Source organism: Hippichthys cyanospilos, chromosome 3 (assembly GCF_059441005.1).
Source record: "Hippichthys cyanospilos isolate Australia breed blue-spotted pipefish chromosome 3, RoL_Hcya_1.0, whole genome shotgun sequence".
In the NCBI taxonomy this organism is placed as follows: domain Eukaryota; kingdom Metazoa; phylum Chordata; class Actinopteri; order Syngnathiformes; family Syngnathidae; genus Hippichthys; species Hippichthys cyanospilos.
In genome coordinates this window covers 24,580,876-24,597,725 of record NC_142371.1, presented here as the reverse complement: position 1 = coordinate 24,597,725, position 16,850 = coordinate 24,580,876, and the positions used below count along the sequence as shown (strand labels likewise).

At 41.9% G+C, this 16,850-nt stretch overlaps 2 protein-coding genes across 4 annotated transcripts; both read left to right on the top strand.

Moving 5' to 3' along the window:
• Positions 1 to 818: 818 nt before the first annotated feature.
• LOC148426438 (bromodomain-containing protein 2-like) lies at positions 819 to 11,134 on the top strand. Of its 3 annotated transcripts, none has more exons than XM_088409369.1 (12): positions 819 to 982; positions 3,096 to 3,384; positions 3,876 to 4,013; positions 4,099 to 4,243; positions 4,319 to 4,482; positions 5,166 to 5,669; positions 6,861 to 6,989; positions 7,310 to 7,555; positions 8,055 to 8,302; positions 8,386 to 8,702; positions 9,494 to 9,622; positions 10,214 to 11,134. In XM_088409369.1, the coding sequence occupies exons 1-12, from the start codon at positions 951 to 953 to the stop codon at positions 10,348 to 10,350; spliced, it is 2,478 nt and encodes an 825-aa protein (XP_088265495.1). In that variant the 5' UTR covers positions 819 to 950; the 3' UTR covers positions 10,351 to 11,134. The 3 variants fall into 3 exon arrangements, with proteins under 3 accessions (XP_088265495.1, XP_088265493.1, XP_088265492.1); XM_088409366.1 differs by having other exon boundaries at positions 843 to 982; positions 9,497 to 9,622; XM_088409367.1 differs by lacking the exon at positions 3,096 to 3,384 and having other exon boundaries at positions 840 to 982.
• A 656-nt stretch (positions 11,135 to 11,790) lies between these two features.
• ankmy2a (ankyrin repeat and MYND domain containing 2a) lies at positions 11,791 to 16,838 on the top strand. The gene is made up of 10 exons (XM_088409371.1): positions 11,791 to 11,989; positions 12,615 to 12,679; positions 13,119 to 13,257; positions 13,340 to 13,438; positions 14,326 to 14,486; positions 14,641 to 14,855; positions 14,936 to 15,071; positions 15,179 to 15,307; positions 15,898 to 16,012; positions 16,102 to 16,838. Exons 1-10 carry the CDS (start codon positions 11,923 to 11,925, stop codon positions 16,188 to 16,190), a joined length of 1,215 nt encoding a protein of 404 aa, XP_088265497.1. The 5' UTR covers positions 11,791 to 11,922; the 3' UTR covers positions 16,191 to 16,838.
• The last annotated feature ends 12 nt before the right edge of the window (positions 16,839 to 16,850 follow it).

Sequence of the window (16,850 nt, the reverse complement as noted above, 5' to 3'; positions counted from 1 at the left end):
ACAAGAACCTCTCACTCTCTGCCTTTTATTCATATCTCAAGTAGGGTGTGGAATTTCATCAAGACAGGTAAAATAATTATTTTTTGTTAAAACAAATTTCTAAAACTTTCCCAACCAGTAGGACATTTTTCACTCTTTTTACAGGTTGGTTGCAGTTATAGAGAGAACATTTGAAATCTGAAGCCCATACGTCCATGTATTGGTTGGCTAACTTAGCTTTTATTTTGAAGGTGGCCGACGCAGCTTGTTTATGGCGTGTTACCGTAATGCATGGTAGTTACGGCGGCTAGCTTGTCCGTAATACTCTGCATTTCAATAACACGCCGCGACCTGGCATACATACACTCATCTGTATCAGTCTCCCTAACGAGGAAAAGCCTGATAAAATGCGTGAATATAATCCAAATGAGGCTTGACATGTAATCATCAAACCGACTCGTTCCTTCCCGTTTCTAGGCTCCCAATGAAGCTGCCCTTCGTTGCACCTTTACGCCCGATGCTGTTTGCTAAAATGAGAGTATAAAACAAAACGTTTCTTTAGTTTTGTAATCCAGCTCCTGTGCGCGTCTATCAACCTCACGCTCGAATGCCCAGAAAGCCCCAAAATGCCTCATTGCATCACGCAACGGTAGTCGTTTTAAATACATTTTCGTTGATATTCCAGAGCTAGCTAGGCGGCTAACACTGACAGATATGCTCTCATGTGTGACGGTGACTAGACGCTATTTTGAACCAATCAGCGCACGGCATGGCCATCCACCTGACAGGAAGTGGGTGTTCTCTTGCGCGCGGGCATATATATTGACCGAAGCGGAAGTGGTCAGGCGCCATTTCGTGGAGGAGCCGCAAGTGGTCATTTCTCACACACCGGCTGTGACGACAGCGGACAAACTGCCTTTTCTTTTTTTCTCTCCCCCTTTCTTTCTTCCTGCTGCAAAACCTCCCAACCCATGGAAGCGGCTCTCAGTTCACCGCACGAAAGGTAAAATAAGCATTTTTAGTTCATATTTCCATCTCTAACGTTAGCTTTGGCGTGACAGAAATTTGCTTAGTTACAGTTACTAGCTAGCTTCATGCAGTTAGCTGGCTGTCAGTGTCACTTAGCGACGGCTTTCTTAATTCTCTCAGCGGTATTGTCCGAATACGTCTCAGTCACCAGGGCGTTATTTTCCCCCTTCTCGGAGGGATTTGGTGCGGAGACGGTTGACTAACCCCCCTCGTCCTTAACCAGCAACCCTTCATTCATCACCATAAGTCGCCCTGCCGAAGCAAATCAGGGTGGCTTCTCTTTTAAAAATTGCCCCCAACCCCTCTGATTGAATGTATTATTTTTCCGTTTACTTTCAATGTAATTTAAGGCGTCATGTTATTCGTTTTTTTTCGCCATCGGGGTTCGCTGGTGATGCTAGACATTTCATGGTGTGTATATTGTTATAGTTTCAGAGTTTATTTGAACCCGATGACGCGTTGTTGTCTAAATAACAAATAATACTTAAAAAAGTATAATTTAATGGTGCGCCATAATACGGCCATTTCATTGCGAGTGACTGTTTACAAACACAAATGATAGGCGGGACGGACACGCCACGTGAACACGTCTCAAGCGCTGTGCTAAATGCACTTAAATTTACATTTCTAACGTATAAAGTTTGTTTTCGTTAATAATGATCATAATGTATGGTGATGTGAACAAAATGTTGACACATCAAAAGGTTAAACGTTTGCATGTACTCTGTCACTGAAATTCGGAGCAAGCGCAGATAGTTTAATTAAAAAAAATGTATAATCCACTTATTTCGCTCTTTCCAGTAGAGAAACGTTATTTTGTCTAATTATTTCATAATTACAGTCGATTATTTTCCTTGTACAATTCTTGCTTTTATAACCAACTTTTGTCTCTTGCTGCTGACTGAAAACGACATTAGATTTGCTGAGAGCTCAGGTGACGACCAATCACAGCTCAGCTTGTGAACCCATGTCATTTTCAGTTGATAGCAAGGGCAAAACGTGTTTTTAAAATAATTTAGTTATAAAATTAATTATAGCCTTTTTACTTATGAAAATGACCAAAAAAGTGGACTGTCCCTTAAAGTCTATTGGTTGTTTCTTTGTATGGCTTGTTAGTTGTAAGTTGGAGCAATTATGTAGCAAGTCATTTATAATGAAAGGTTTCAAATGAAGGGTTGCAAATGAAATATTTCATTTGAAACTGTGTTGGCATTCAATAAATGTAAACTTTATAAATGAAAATGACATATGTTCTTGGCTGAAACTGTCACCGTCGTATTAAATCATGCAGATGATGTTTTAACAATTTCATGTAGGCATCTGTCACGTTTTTATAGGATGTGCAAGTCTCTGTTCTGAATTTATCTAGCTTAAAATTCATGTTTTAGACATGCCTTGTTTTTTCTTTGTCATACAAATGTGAAAAGAGCCCAACCCTACAAGAATTAATAAATGAAACTGACACGCTAAATTGGATTTATTGTGGCAATTGTCTTGGTGCACAAAAATTTTGAATAATTTCTTAAGTTTTTCTGCTTTTAAAGTGGTCATTTTACTTCACATAGCTTTTTGTATATACAGTATAAGAGTCACAAACATATTACATTTATATTATCACAACTAAAACGAGCCATACTATTTTCAGGTTAAAAATTTTGCATATCAGTATTTGTATTATTTAATATTTATAATATAATTTAGGTGAGTGCATATACAATTTTTATTACTTAGACACATCTACCAACATAGACACACAGGAATGCTTTTGGTAATAACCATTTACCGATGTTGTCCATTTAGTTTTCAGGTGAAAAATTGTGCATATCAGTAATTCTATTATTCAACATTATAATATCATTTAGGTCAGAGCTTCTACAAGTTTTATTACATAGACACATCAACCAACACCGACACACCGAAATGCTTTGGTAATTACCATTTACCGATGTTGTTCATTTAGCACTGCTCTGGCATGAACCTTGCAAATTATTACGCATCATGTTATTGAAAAAAATCATATCTCCAAGTGCCTGCTGTTTCTCCATCTGACAATCCAATACATATCTGTCAACTGCTCGCCACCACAGCTCTGCAGTGGGGCTGCCTTGCGGCATAATGGACCCGCACGCGAGCACGGGCAAGCGTATCCGCAAGCCTTCACTGCTCTATGAGGATTTTGAGAGTCCCTCGCTGCCGCACACCATGCCCCAGGGTCCGCCCGCCCCACCGCAGCCCGCCGTCAGGGACCCGTCCCGACAGGGCCGTGCCACTAACCAGCTGCAGTACCTCCAGAAGACCCTGCTCAAGTGCCTTTGGAAGCATCACTTCGCGTGGCCCTTCCATGAGCCGGTGGACGCGCACAGGCTCAACTTGCCTGTGAGAATCCTGATTGTTCACTCTCCTTCAAAAGTATTGGAACAATGAGGCCAATTCCTTTAGTTTTTTCTCGAGATGCAAAAGATTGATATGTAACAAGAGATTGTGGGTATTTTGGATATATTGGATACTCTAAAAACAGTTGGTTAAAAATAGGACCGATCTTCAACTTGATTCAATTTGGCCCATCCTTCTGGATCAAGCTCTGGTGCGCGTGTTCTATTCTTACACAAACATGGGAGAAGCTCTGTCATATTTTGCGTGTTTCTTCAAAAGTACAAGGCATGTTTACAGACATTAATGTGTATGTCAAATGTTTTTCTGTCTAATTTTTATCATTTGATGTTTGACCAAATGTCTTCAATCAAGGAATTGCCCTCACTGTTGCAAATCCTTTGAGGACAGCTATATTAATGCCACTCTTTCAAAGCTCGTTTACACATCTCAAGAAAAATGTGACGTAATAGTCACCGCTCTTCACAATGTGCCAGGACTACCATAAGATAATCAAGCAGCCCATGGACATGGGCACCATCAAGAAACGCTTGGAGAACAACTACTACAGATCTGCCAGCGAGTGCATTCAAGACTTCAATACCATGTTCACCAACTGCTACATTTACAACAAGGTGTGGACCTCAGCAATCACTTGTCATGCTTAATGGATGATGGGACAAACAAGCCATTTTTGTAAAGTTGCACACTGCCTTCTAGCCAACCGATGACATCGTGCTGATGGCTCAGTCCCTGGAGAAGATTTTCCTCCAAAAGGTAGCGCAGATGCCCCAGGAAGAGGTTGAGCTGCCTGCGCCTGCCCCCCGCAGAAAAAGCAGCCAGGGACGCGGTCGCAAGACGAGCCGTCAGTGCCTCATTAGCACATTCCGCCGCTGCCGTCGCGGCGCTGACTAACGTCTTCCCGTTTGCATCCCATCAGCCATGCGGGCGCAGCAGGTGCCGGCCGTATCGCAGTCTGCTTACTCGCCATCTTCCTCGGACACGAGTGAGTCCATGTTGGCCAGTTCGCCGCAGACGGTGCTGACCAAAAGCCTACCGCCGGCCACAATCATGGGTCTGCCTCCCACACAGCCCACCACCAAGGTACGGTTGCAAAATTTAAGAACATTTGATATTTACTTGAAGTAAATGGGTACTTTGCAAAGTTGAGGTTAGGCTCTTTAAAGGGCACTTAAATATAACTTAGAAAAATATACAGCAAAGAAGCTGTTGTTGCAGATTCCGCTTGTTTTGGTGTAACATTGAGTCCTGGTTTGGTGACAATAATCAGTGTTAAATATATGTCATGAATTGATCAAAGATGTTCTTGGAGCGATTGAGGAACGACATATAATAAGTCCCTCGTGAGCCATGTGGTGAGTCATCATCACTCATGGCTCGTTTCTTGGTTCTGTGTTGGGGGGGGCAATCTCTTGCCATCAAAAGTCCTTGGTCCGTCTTGTTTTCATTTCATAGTTTGAGGTGTCAGTAAAGCGAAATTCTTTGGCGTCCAAGTCACTGTTATGCTTGACATGGTTCTTTTCACCTTATTTTAGGATGCGAGTTTCTCTGCACTTTATTTTCGTCACAGAGCAGACAGATACTCTTCTGTGATGACATCACGAAAATGGAAGCACGGTTGAAACATTTGGTTGCTCACTCTGATGACCGAGTCTGGATTTTGTACTCCTCTTTTAGGCTGCATTTTCACTTGCTGATTATTTTGGCAGTCTATTGTTTCCAAGATGATGTTCAATGAGTTTTTGTTATTGTTTTTTATCATTTAGAAAAAAGGCGTTAAGCGCAAGGCAGACACTACCACTCCGTCCACTATGGGCTTGACGGTGGGCATTTCGGCGGAGGGACACGGACACTTGGTGGGCTTGGGCAAGGGAGGCCACGGCGGACAGGTCCACGACTCTTCCTTGAACGCCATCTCCTGCATTGGCGGCATGACCTTGGAGACACCGCCCGGCATGGGCCTAGTCCACAGTCCCGGTGGACCAGTCCTGCTGCAGCCCATGATGTCCGTGGTGGGGCGACGCGTGGGGAGCGGGCGTCCTATCAAGCCGCCCAAGAAGGACCTACCTGACTGTGCGCAGCTGCAGCCTTCGCGGAAGGGCAAGCTGAGCCCATCCATGCGCTACTGCAACGGACTGCTCAAGGACATGCTATCCAAGAAGCACGCCGCCTATGCGTGGCCTTTCTACAAACCCGTGGACGCAGCTGAGCTTGGCCTGCATGACTATCACGACATCATCAAGTGCCCCATGGACCTCAGCACCATCAAGGTGACAATTAGCATTCTTGCCTCGTTGTTTACCATGATTCTATAAAACGGATGTCAAACTGTTTGTATGCATTGGATGTAAAGTCGCATCATCCTCTTATCACATATACACATTTAGTTGGTATGTTACACATACGTATATTTAGGGCTGTTGGGCTTTGGTGTAAAATGTCAATTTCAATGCACTTGAATTTTTGCAGGTGAATTTAACTTGGCTTTTTTACATTGATTGCTCATGTGCAACTGTTCAGTGCTTTTGTTCTTTTTGCACAACTTGCTGTTGGACAACAAGAAGATGAACATTTTTTTTAAACCTTAAATTTCAATTAACTCCACTTATACATTTTTCTCTGACTCTTCTAGTCTCGCTATATCATGGTGGCAGCCTGCTGATGACACTATAAGCTTAGTGGCAACATCCTGTTTGAAGACTCGCAAAGTATCTACAGAGGTTTAGAGGTACAGTGTCTCTTGACAGAGACCGGAAGAGTCACTTAAAGACACAGAAGTAGACGTCCTTGGAAATGTGTTTACCTATTCGTGGAGCAAGCACCTGTCGTGATCTTAAGCACAATGTTAAACAACAGGAAGTTGTGCAAAAATTACTAAACTATTCAGCAGTTGGACATCTGCCTTCAAAAAATAGCTGTAGGTAAAGTTCAGTTCAATTAAAGCTATACCTGTATTGAACTTTAACTTGATCCTGAAAATTAACTCCAAAGCCCAATAACTTTAAAAAAATGTATTTTGTTAATGACAAATTTAGAAAAAAAATTGTCAGGGCTGGAAAATATCAATCCAAAAAATGTATTTGACTGTTTTAATGATGAAAAATAAAGATTTAATTTAAACAAAAATGTAGTATTGTTTAAATGAGAATAATATTTTGGGTAAAATTTGATTTTCTGCCAAAATGAAAGGAACAGTTGTCATTAAATGGAGAAATAACCTCAAGAGAAAAATGAAAACCACATAGTATGTGTAAAATGATAAAATGCAACTTAAAGTTCCATTTATCACATTCAACTTTATAAGCTGAACAAAAAAATTCAAACATGCTTTCATTTTGCAACATTTTTTTCAGTTTTCATTCATTTCCTTTACCACCGTTTGTGGTAAATGCATCATTTTGCCTCATTTTTAAACCTTGGTGAAAATGTCCAATTTTGTGTCACTGCGATTCTGCTGGCAGAGGAAGATGGACAGTCGTGAGTACCGTGATGCGCAGCAGTTCGCCGGTGATGTGCGCCTCATGTTCTCCAACTGCTACAAGTACAACCCACCTGACCATGATGTGGTGGGAATGGCCCGCAAGTTGCAGGTGAGCCCTGATACTCCCGAGTCCTGCTTTGAGAGAATGGGGGTCATCAGACACCCCAACAAAATAAACAAAGTTTTTGTTTGAATCATCACCATTTGTAATGCATGGCTTCATTTCAGTCAGTATCTCATTGACTCCATAAGTGTACTTTCTGGCCCCTGTTTTGAGGGTGCTGTGACATCCCAAATTCTTTTTTGGGGGTTCCTTTATACTCATTGCGTAGCATGACTTGTTACAAGACAAATTAAAAAATGTAATCACAACTGTGTCACGGGTCAATCTGCATTTCTTACTCTTTGGTCCGTGCGTGTCATTTGCAGGACGTATTTGAGTTCAGCTTCGCCAAAATGCCTGACGAGCCACAGCTGGACCATGCCACCATGTCTCTGAGCGGCCACCCGACTTCCTCCTCCTCCTCTTCATCCTCCTCCTCATCCTCTTCCTCGTCCACGTCCGAAAGTGAGCCCAGCAGTGAGAGTGAGGAGAGTGAGAGCAGCCCCAGCTCGGACAGCGAGGAGGAGCGGGCTCACCGGCTGGCCGAGCTACAGGACCAGGTGTGCACGCAGGTAAGACCCTCCAATTACTTAAATCAGTGGTTCTCAACCTTTTTCCAGTCATATATCCATTGTCAGTGTTGTTGTTTTTTTTTTTCCCCAGCCCAAAACATTTTTGGATGTAACTGAGTGCTGTCCCAACCATGTTTAACTTATGGAATTACCTTTGGTACTACATTTGTAGTAGTACTTAGGCGTATTTTATTCAGCATTTCCAGAAAATGGATTGTGTTACATAATCTGTTTTATTTCTGGCTCATCTGGTGGAAAGTTGTATTATTAAGGGCAATGAGCGAGCATCCAATTAAGACCTAAAGGCATACCGTGTATTGCGAAACTCGCCGTAACATAACTAAGCAGGAAGTTGCTTCAAGTTTTAATTGATGTGCTCTTAGTATGAAAAGAAAAATGGCCACTCAAAATGGTTCTTTACTCATTAGCTGTAAATGACAATGAACGACTATATTGAAATCACTACATTCCCAGACTTAATCACTTTTACTTTATGCAGCTTCGGGCTGTGCACGAGCAGCTGACCGCCCTCTCCCAGGGCCCCATCGTCAAGCCCAAGAAAAAGCGTGAGAAAAAGGACAAGAAGGAGAAAAAGAAGCGCAGGAAGCCAGAAAAGCGCAGCCGTGGATCCAAGAGCCGAGCGGGCTCCGAAGAGTGGACCATGCCCACGAAAATACTCAAGAACAAGGCATCTAGAGCGGGGACATCGCAGCCCAAGAAGAGCCAGACCAAGAAGAACAAAAGCAAGTTAGTACCACACGGACATGCCGAAACAATAGTTGGCCAAATATTACGGTTATGATTTAATGCCAGACTGAACCTCGTTCCAGGAGCGCCAAGAAATCGTTCTACCCGCCGCTTCCCTCCTCCATGCTTCCGCACTATGACTCTGAAGAGGAGGAGGAGATCGTACCCATGACGTACGACGAGAAGCGGCAGCTGAGCCTGGACATCAACAAGTTACCGGGCGAGAAACTGGGCCGGGTGGTCCACATCATCCAGTCACGAGAGCCCTCGCTGCGCGACACCAACCCTGAGGAGATCGAGATTGACTTTGAGACGCTCAAGCCGTCCACCTTGAAGGAACTGGAGCGCTACGTCATGACGTGTCTGCGGAAAAAGCCGCGCAGACCCTACACTGACCTAGGTACATTTCGCAATTTTGTATCAATATTGTTTTCAATTTCTGTTAATTGATTAATACAATAACCGTTGTACCTTTGAAATATAGTAAATGTGATCAGTAAATTAAGATAAGTAGCACATAACACATCTTTTTTTATAGATAGGGTTCAAAAAACAAAAACTACTCAAGCTCTCACGCTGTGAAACAAAAGCGTACCAAGGCCTTTGTGTCCATCAATTATTTAGTCAAGTAAGGTTCCTTTTAAATTTGGCTTTCTCACAGCCTTTCCGGTATGGTGTACCATCATCCAGAACATTAACAATTGTTGCTGCGATCGACTTGACATATTTTTCTGATGTGTACACTTATACTCCAGGGGAAGAAAAAATGTGTGAATTACTTATTATTCCAGCCCTAAAAGCAACTAAACTGCACGCTGCTTTTTGAATATGAATCTTGCTGGAAGGGCCAAATCTCAGCTTTGTCTATTATGGCTATAAAAAGTCCGTCTGAGTTGTTTTCTTCCCTTTTCCATAGTCATGATGGAAACAACTAATGTGATTCTTTAAGTTTGTGGTTTTCTTGATGTGTGTAATTTTGTGCCATAAGCTTTACACACCATGTGACTGATGCAGTTCAGGCTTCCTGCCTCTTCATAAAATCCAAAGTGTCTCCAGTCCAAACATCCGTTTTTAAATGACCTTGCAACCTCTCTTTGCAATGACTGACAAAAAAGGACTGAAAATATGAACCTAAAGAAGAATAATTTAAAAGATTATCGAATTTTGGCAAGCTTTTCGTGTTCTCCTTAGCAGTGAAGAAAGGTGGCGCGCTCAAGTCCAAAGAGGAGCTGACTTTGGAAAAGCGTCTGGAGCTGGAGAGAAGGCTGCAGGATGTCAGCGGGCAGCTCAATTCGGCCAAAAAGCCCACAAAACCCAAAGGTCAGTTCAAACAGCTTGAGAGTTTCATAATTAAATATGATATAAAGATGCAACATTTACAGACTATTATCTAAGGGGTAAATATGGGGGGCTGGGCGGCTGGAGTGTTTAAAAAAAAAAAAAAAACACACAGACACACACACATCTCAGAATCTTTGTAAAGCACTATTATTTATCCTAATAACCAGTGATGCAAATACACCAAAATAACGAATATCTCCTCTTTCACATGATATGACCAAACAATGTTTAGCGATACCACCGTTTCGTAAACACAATAGAAATGAAAATACACATCTGGGCTGTGTCGTTCAGATTTGCAGTGTCGCTTCTCCTTCTCAGGCAGGATGGACACATTTCTCGGGCAGCAACTCCGAGATGAGATCTGTTTTTTTTTGTTTTTTTTTGTTAGCTTGTTGGCCCAGAAGTTAAATAATACTTGCGAAAGAATCGGCTGCCTGTCAATCCGCACATAGTAAGGAAGCCAGAGAATGCTTCAAAATAAAACGTTGGAGATCAAGTAATGTATTGAACAGCATTTGATGTAAACAACACAGTCATTTTTTGTCGTGTCATGTGATTTGTTGTCAGCGGAGAAGAGCAACCCCGCCGAGGCCCACACGCAGCCCTCGCGCCTCAGCGGAAGCAGCTCCAGCTCAGACTCGTCCTCTTCTTCCTCCTCCTCATCATCCTCATCCTCGGACACCAGCGAGTCAGACTCCGGCTGAGAGCTCGGCGGATCAAATGGAAAACAATCATTCAAAATGTAAAGAAGAAGCAACTCAGGGACTTGGGCTGGCCCAAGAAGCAACGCGCCCTGAAAATGGACGACTGAACCGAACTCCTTTTGAATGTTAGACTTGAAGGATGTGTGAGGAAGGGAAAGTAAACACTTAATGCCTTTGCTTTCTCCCTCCAGGTTTATTTTTTTTCTTCTGTTTGTAAATACATGTACAAAATTGTATGTTTCTTTTATAAAGAAGAGTTTTATGATTATTTCCAACCACCCAGAGAAGAATGTATAGTGCAAATCTTCTTTGGAGCTATTTATTAATTTAAAAAACTTGAACCTTGACGCTTTCTTCACGATCTCTTTATTCTCTAACGGAGCCTTGCTTCATCCTCAACACATGGACTGAACTCTGGAAAGCTGTTCAAGCGTTAATTCATATGCTTCTTGAATTTTCTTCACTGTAACAGGAAAACATGAATTGTGCATTTTAAACCCGTTCCCCGTTTAGAATGTGAATGAACACCACGCTAATTTGTGGAAGTAACGCTTGTATATTCTTGAAAGTGTTTATGCCGTTGCACAGACTACTGCATCTGCCCTGCTGTTCCCTTCCTTCTAGTTCCCTCTTGTCCTTTTTGTGTTGCTCACAGTACTTCTCTCATTCCACTTCAGCATCACCGTTGTTTGCTCACACAGAGCGTCTTTGGCCTGTTCTCACGCACACCTTTTTCTTTCATAAAGTTGACAGCTTTGTTTATTAAAATAATATGTAGAAACTATTTGCTTGGCATTGGCGTCATCTAACATAAATCCAAAAGGGGATGTGTTGCCATTTCTTTCAGTAGGTGACAGCATTTCATTTCAATCGGCATGATATCCGAGATGCGTTCACTGCATTGGTGAGGAAGAGAAGAAAAAGTTCTCTTCCAAAAACTTTGATGCGACTTCAAAAAGAGCCTTTTTGCTGGTGGTCAATTATTCTCTAAAATACAAGTCTTTTAGTCATTTATATATATATATATATATATATATATATATATATATATATATGAAGGGAACGTCAATTGTTTACGGATTCAAACTTCCTGATGTTCCCGAAATATTTCATTTTCAAAAAAAAAAAAGCAGATCATCTCTTTCATTGGCTGTCTCGCCTTAGTGCTTTCTTGAATGAACTTCTGAAACGTCACAGGAACGTCACAGGTGGGCGTATGTACTTTATTGAAACACAGGGGACACGCCTCGATTTAAGAATCCGTTCACACTAAGAATTTCACCCAAACGTTATAATAATAATTGCTAGATATCTATTTTTTATTTATGACCAATATACGATGCATATTTAAGCAAGTTGTTACATATCTATTGTACCCTTCGAATAAATATATACCCCTGGCTGTGATTCCAAGTTGGTACATCCCATATGACAGGAACAGCTGAGCTAGTCTCGCAGTTTAAGCACGAGTGTGTCTCAAGGCGCAGTTATCATTGTAGAAGCAACAAGGAAACAAACATTAGTTGTCTTTTCCAGAGGCATAATCGATCTCGTCCTTTGCACATCGTCAAAATGTGCGCAGCCATAAAAGGCGACTTGTCCCCCAGCGAAAAGGAATTGTTTAACGTTATCACGACAGGTAAGTAATCCCCCACAATGCAGTGCAGCTAGCAAAAGTTAGCTTGTACCACACGCACACTCAAACCGTAATATCGTCTTTTTTTCTCTTTAATCTCGTGTCTATAGTTATGGTAGTAGAGGTTTCTCACCACATTGCGTAACACCGATAACTTTTTCCAGACAACATTTTGACTACATTAGCTATAGCTACAGCCGCACACAAACATTTATAGTGTATATTAACCCTTGATGTAGACGTTTGCAAGTTATGAAACGCTAAAATATCGGATCTACATCATATGCAATGCACAATGCCAACTTAAAGGCAGCACATGTACATTCGTATCATCTTCACTTTAGTTCTTGAGCTCAAACTACAACCCAACTAACAAACTGCGGCACATAAATCAAAAGCCCATAAGTACATTAACAATACAAACTCCCCTTGACGCGAGTATTTAGTTTATAGGTGGTTGAGGTTTATTCCTTCATGTTGGTCGTGTTGTGCGTATCTGTTAGACGAGAGAGGAGCAGGATTGAAATTTCCACTGACCCATAAAAGTGAAGTTTATCAGGATGCTGAAATAGTAAAATCATAACAGGAAGGTTAGTCGTATATGTTTTAAGTTTGTTGTCTATTGCAGGAAATGTCCAAGAAGCATCAAGACTGCTGGGTTGCAAAGATGTCAGAGTCAATTGCTTGGATGAGGTAAGAAACAAAATAATCACTTGTTGATTTTATGGCCGAAAACATGCAGGCCATGTCTTGGTTTTACATACATATGTGAAAAGGAGTCCCAATGAGTACTAGAAGATACCTATCAAGTGCTCTCGTCTTTGTTCTCCTTTCAGTGTGCACGTCAGTGTCAAAGTCAGATGTCGGAAGCTGTTATGTTGACTTTGCCTCTGCCTACATATTTAGCTTTGTTTGAATATGCGTTTTTCGAAGACAAAACATAAATTTGTACAGTTATTTCTATACCTTACAGTGTTTTTCCCCCCCACATAAGATGTTTGTGATGGCGCACTGAAAAGTGATACAATCTGGAATAAAGAATTGCAGGAAAAATTTTCAACCTTGGACAGCAGGCCAACTTTAACATCGAACCCTAATCTGTCATCTCGATTACGTATGTCTCTCGGCGCAGTACGGCATGACGCCTCTGATGCACGCCGCCTACAAGGGCAAAGCCGACATGTGCAAGCTGCTACTTAGGCACGGTGCTGATGTCAACTGCAATCAGCACGAGCATGGATACACCGCGCTCATGTTTGCCGGGCTTTCGGGTAGGTCAACGGCAAAAAAAGAAATGAAAGCGAAAGTAAACGCATCGCATCACTCAAACGTCATTTTTGTTTGCGCTCGCAGGAAAGACAGACATCACGTGGATGATGCTGGATGCAGGGGCCGAGACGGACGTGGTCAACTCTGTGGGGAGAACGGCAGCGCAGATGGCTGCCTTTGTTGGTGTGTGTGGACACCACGCACACACACACACAAGTGTTTTAAAGAGACACAGAGATAAAGGGAAACGTAATATTTTATCTGAACTTTATTCGCTAAATAAATGATTTTTCATGTGCAATAGTATATTTACCTCTAAAAACACATTTTCCCTCTAGTTGTTGACTGAAAATGACATCACGTGCACGTGTCTTTAGAAATGTAATGTGACCCAACCGAAAAAACGACTGAAAATGTGTTTTGAATTCTTTGTACATGAAAACTGATTTAGTTATCAAATTACATATACACAACGCTGAAAATGGCACGAAAAAAGTTTGGTATTTCTCTAAGTTAAGAGGCGTTACCTTGTCAATTGCTTTGCTTAGAATTGCCAACCAAAATATGAGTTGCATTGGAAAAATCAAATTTTGCTATTATGATTTATTATGCAACTAATAAAGGTGCTGTTCACATGTATTTAAAAAAATAAACAAGCAAGTATTACAATAACCAGTATCAAATTTATTATACATGAAGGTTAGATTTTAGGTGCTTTAGGTGTCAAACTTCGGTCCTCGATGGCCTGAATCTTGCCTGTTTTTGATATTTCACGCGCAGACACACCTGATTCAAATGATTAGGATGATTTTCAAACTCCTGTTTAGCTTGCAAATCATTTGAATCTGGCGTATTAGGGAAAAACACCAAGAAAACATGCAGGATACCGGCCTTAAAAGACTGGAGTTTGACACCTTTCGAGCAATTTTGCTTAAGCTTTCATTTGTATTCTGCCTAGCAACAATTTGTTCAGTTCTTATTTGAAGGGTTATTGACAAAAAAAACAAGTCTACTGTAGTTTTCCTGTTTGTTGAATTTAAGGAAATATATGCAATCAACTTATTTTTCAGGGCAACACGACTGCGTTACGGTGATCAATAACTTCTTCCCTCGCGCTCGACTTGACTACTACACCAAAGCTCAGGGTCTGGAGAAGGAACCCAAGCTGCCTCCTAAGTTGGCCGGACCCTTACACAAGATCATCATGAGTACTAACCTCAACCCTGTTAAGGTAACGAGAGAAGTACAACATAATTCACTGTTATTATAAAGGGTTAGTGCTACGGACACACCCGCCACCCATGAACGTTTACAAAATGGAGAAACTGGCTCCCTAGGTCCTCCGGTGCAAGTGCAAATTTTAGTTCTGTAATTTCTATTGTGAGTTGGTGCTACTGGTGAAGGAGAACCCACTGCTGGCCTCCGCATCGGCCCTGGACAAGTGCCGTCGCGTGATGGAGCTCATCTGCGAGAAGTGCATGAAACAGCGCGACATGAACGAAGTGCTGGCCATGAAGATGCACTACGTCGGCTGCGTGCTGGCCAAGTGCGCCTCCTTCCTCAACGAGCGCGACGACCAGCTGGACGGACTCGTTAAAAGGTCGCTGACCCCCGGGCGAAGCGGATGACATCACACTAGTAGTTAAGAGACGGTGTAACGTTATTGTTGTTTTCCCGCAGTCTACTGAAAGGCCGGGACAGCGACGGCTTCCCGGTGTACCAGGAAAAATTCATCCGCGAGTGTGTGCGCAAGTTTCCTTACTGCGATGCCACGTTGTTGCAGCAGCTGGTGCGCAGCATAGCCCCCGTCTCCATCGTGAGTGCCCCCCCCCGTACTTCTAATATGACAGCAAGTATATCGCTGCATATTATTATTATTTTTATTTATCTTTTTTATATCCGTGCACCTGCCCACCACGACAGGGTAACGACCCCACAGCTCTGTCGGTGCTGACGCAGGCCATCACGGGTCAGGTGGGCTTCATGGATGCAGACTTCTGCACTTCGTGTGGGGAGAAAGGAGCCCAGAAAAGATGCTCCATCTGCAAAATGGTGCGCGCTCACGTTGCTCGAGGACAGTGCTTCTCAATTATATTTTGCCAAGTCCCCCCCCTCCGGAAAGAGAACACACACGCACACTTGACGCTGACTTTAAGAAATACGATTATTATCTAGAAGAATTGTATAAATGGATGGATAATACAGATCATTTTTCTCAGTTTTAATCCTGGAAAAAAAGTGAGCATTTTTGATATGTTTGCATTTCACAAGAACTTTGACATTTGAAGACTGAGTTTTATTTCCTCTTCGATAATTGTTCGTCATTTCTTAAGTATTATTATTGGCATTTAAAATTTTTTTTTCTATTTCATAAAACTCTGTTTAGAGGGGACATTTTAAACAATGAAAAAAGTAAAACCATAATTTTTGTTTGCCTTAAATTTGATAAAAATTAGCAAATGAACAGCTACAGAAAAATGCAATACTGGTGATAAAAATTGTGATGATACACACCTACTGTATCATTTAAAAAAAAATAAAAAAAAATAAAACGTGGAACCATAAGAATCCGTAGACTTAAATATTTGCATGTCAAAGAAGTTGAGTTGAATGAACGCATGATACATTTCTTTTGTCGCTAGGTCATCTACTGCGGCCAATCGTGTCAGAAGCTGCACTGGTTCACGCACAAGAAATTCTGCAAGAAGCTTCAAGAGCAGCGAGAGCAGCAGCAAGCGCAAAGCAAACAAGCCGCCGGTCGGTCACGTCTCTCAATACTCTCGGCGATTCCTTCAAATTCCAAATGAATCATCGGGCACCTCTTGTGTTGTGTTTTTCTTTGACAGAGGAGAGCGTAGCAGTGGAGGAGGCCTCCGAGTCCATGAAGCAGCTCGACGTGGACGCCAACAGCCAGGCGGTGTCCGAGCAACACTGAGGACATCCCCGCATGTATGTAAACGCAATAAAACACGACACATCCACTCATCGGACGCAACCAAGCCAAAACAAGTCCAAGTGAGGCTCCGGGGGACGCGGTTGTGGCCGCGGCATCCATTTTGTCTCGCGCGAAACATGGATTCTGTCCCAAGCGGAGCGGAGACAAAAAAGGGACAAACTGGGCAGAACCGCAATGAGACAAACTTTGTACGTTCTGAAATATTTAGAACCACTGTAGCGCGCTGTATGTGTGATTAACGGTGGTGTCTGGTTTCATTTCTATTCATGCGTTAAATCAAAAAAAGCTTGTCTAAATTTGCATGGACTTCTACATGAGAAAGTTCAACTTTACATCTCCAGGAGGAGGTAAGTTTTAGGATATAGTCGTTTTCTTTTTTTTAATTTAGATTTATTATCACTTTGACGAGGACATTTTTTTTTCATTTGCTGTTCATGAAACGAGTGATAGGCGTTACCTTATCAACTGCAGCCGCAATGACACTTTAGTACTGCTAGAGGGCAGCATTTCACTAGAAATTGGCTAATAGCAGTTCCGAGACTAAAGACGTTTTTATAAATTCAAGCAAATTTTGATTATCAGCATTGTTTATTAGGTTATTATTTGACAATAAATAAAAAAAATACACATTTTGCTTCA

Bases quoted from the DNA above. Each gene is read 5' to 3' on its own strand.
- LOC148426438 (XM_088409369.1), top strand. From the start codon at position 951: ATGGAAGCGGCTCTCAGTTCACCGCACGAAAG. The intron at 4,244-4,318 runs GTCAGTGCCTCA...GCATCCCATCAG, and splicing joins ACGCGGTCGCAAGACGAGCC to CCATGCGGGCGCAGCAGGTG. The intron at 7,556-8,054 runs GTAAGACCCTCC...TACTTTATGCAG, and splicing joins AGGACCAGGTGTGCACGCAG to CTTCGGGCTGTGCACGAGCA.
- ankmy2a (XM_088409371.1), top strand. From the start codon at position 11,923: ATGTGCGCAGCCATAAAAGGCGACTTGTCCCCCAGCGAAAAGGAATTG. The intron at 14,856-14,935 runs GTCGCTGACCCC...GTTTTCCCGCAG, and splicing joins CTGGACGGACTCGTTAAAAG to TCTACTGAAAGGCCGGGACA. The intron at 16,013-16,101 runs GTCGGTCACGTC...TTTCTTTGACAG, and splicing joins GCAAAGCAAACAAGCCGCCG to AGGAGAGCGTAGCAGTGGAG.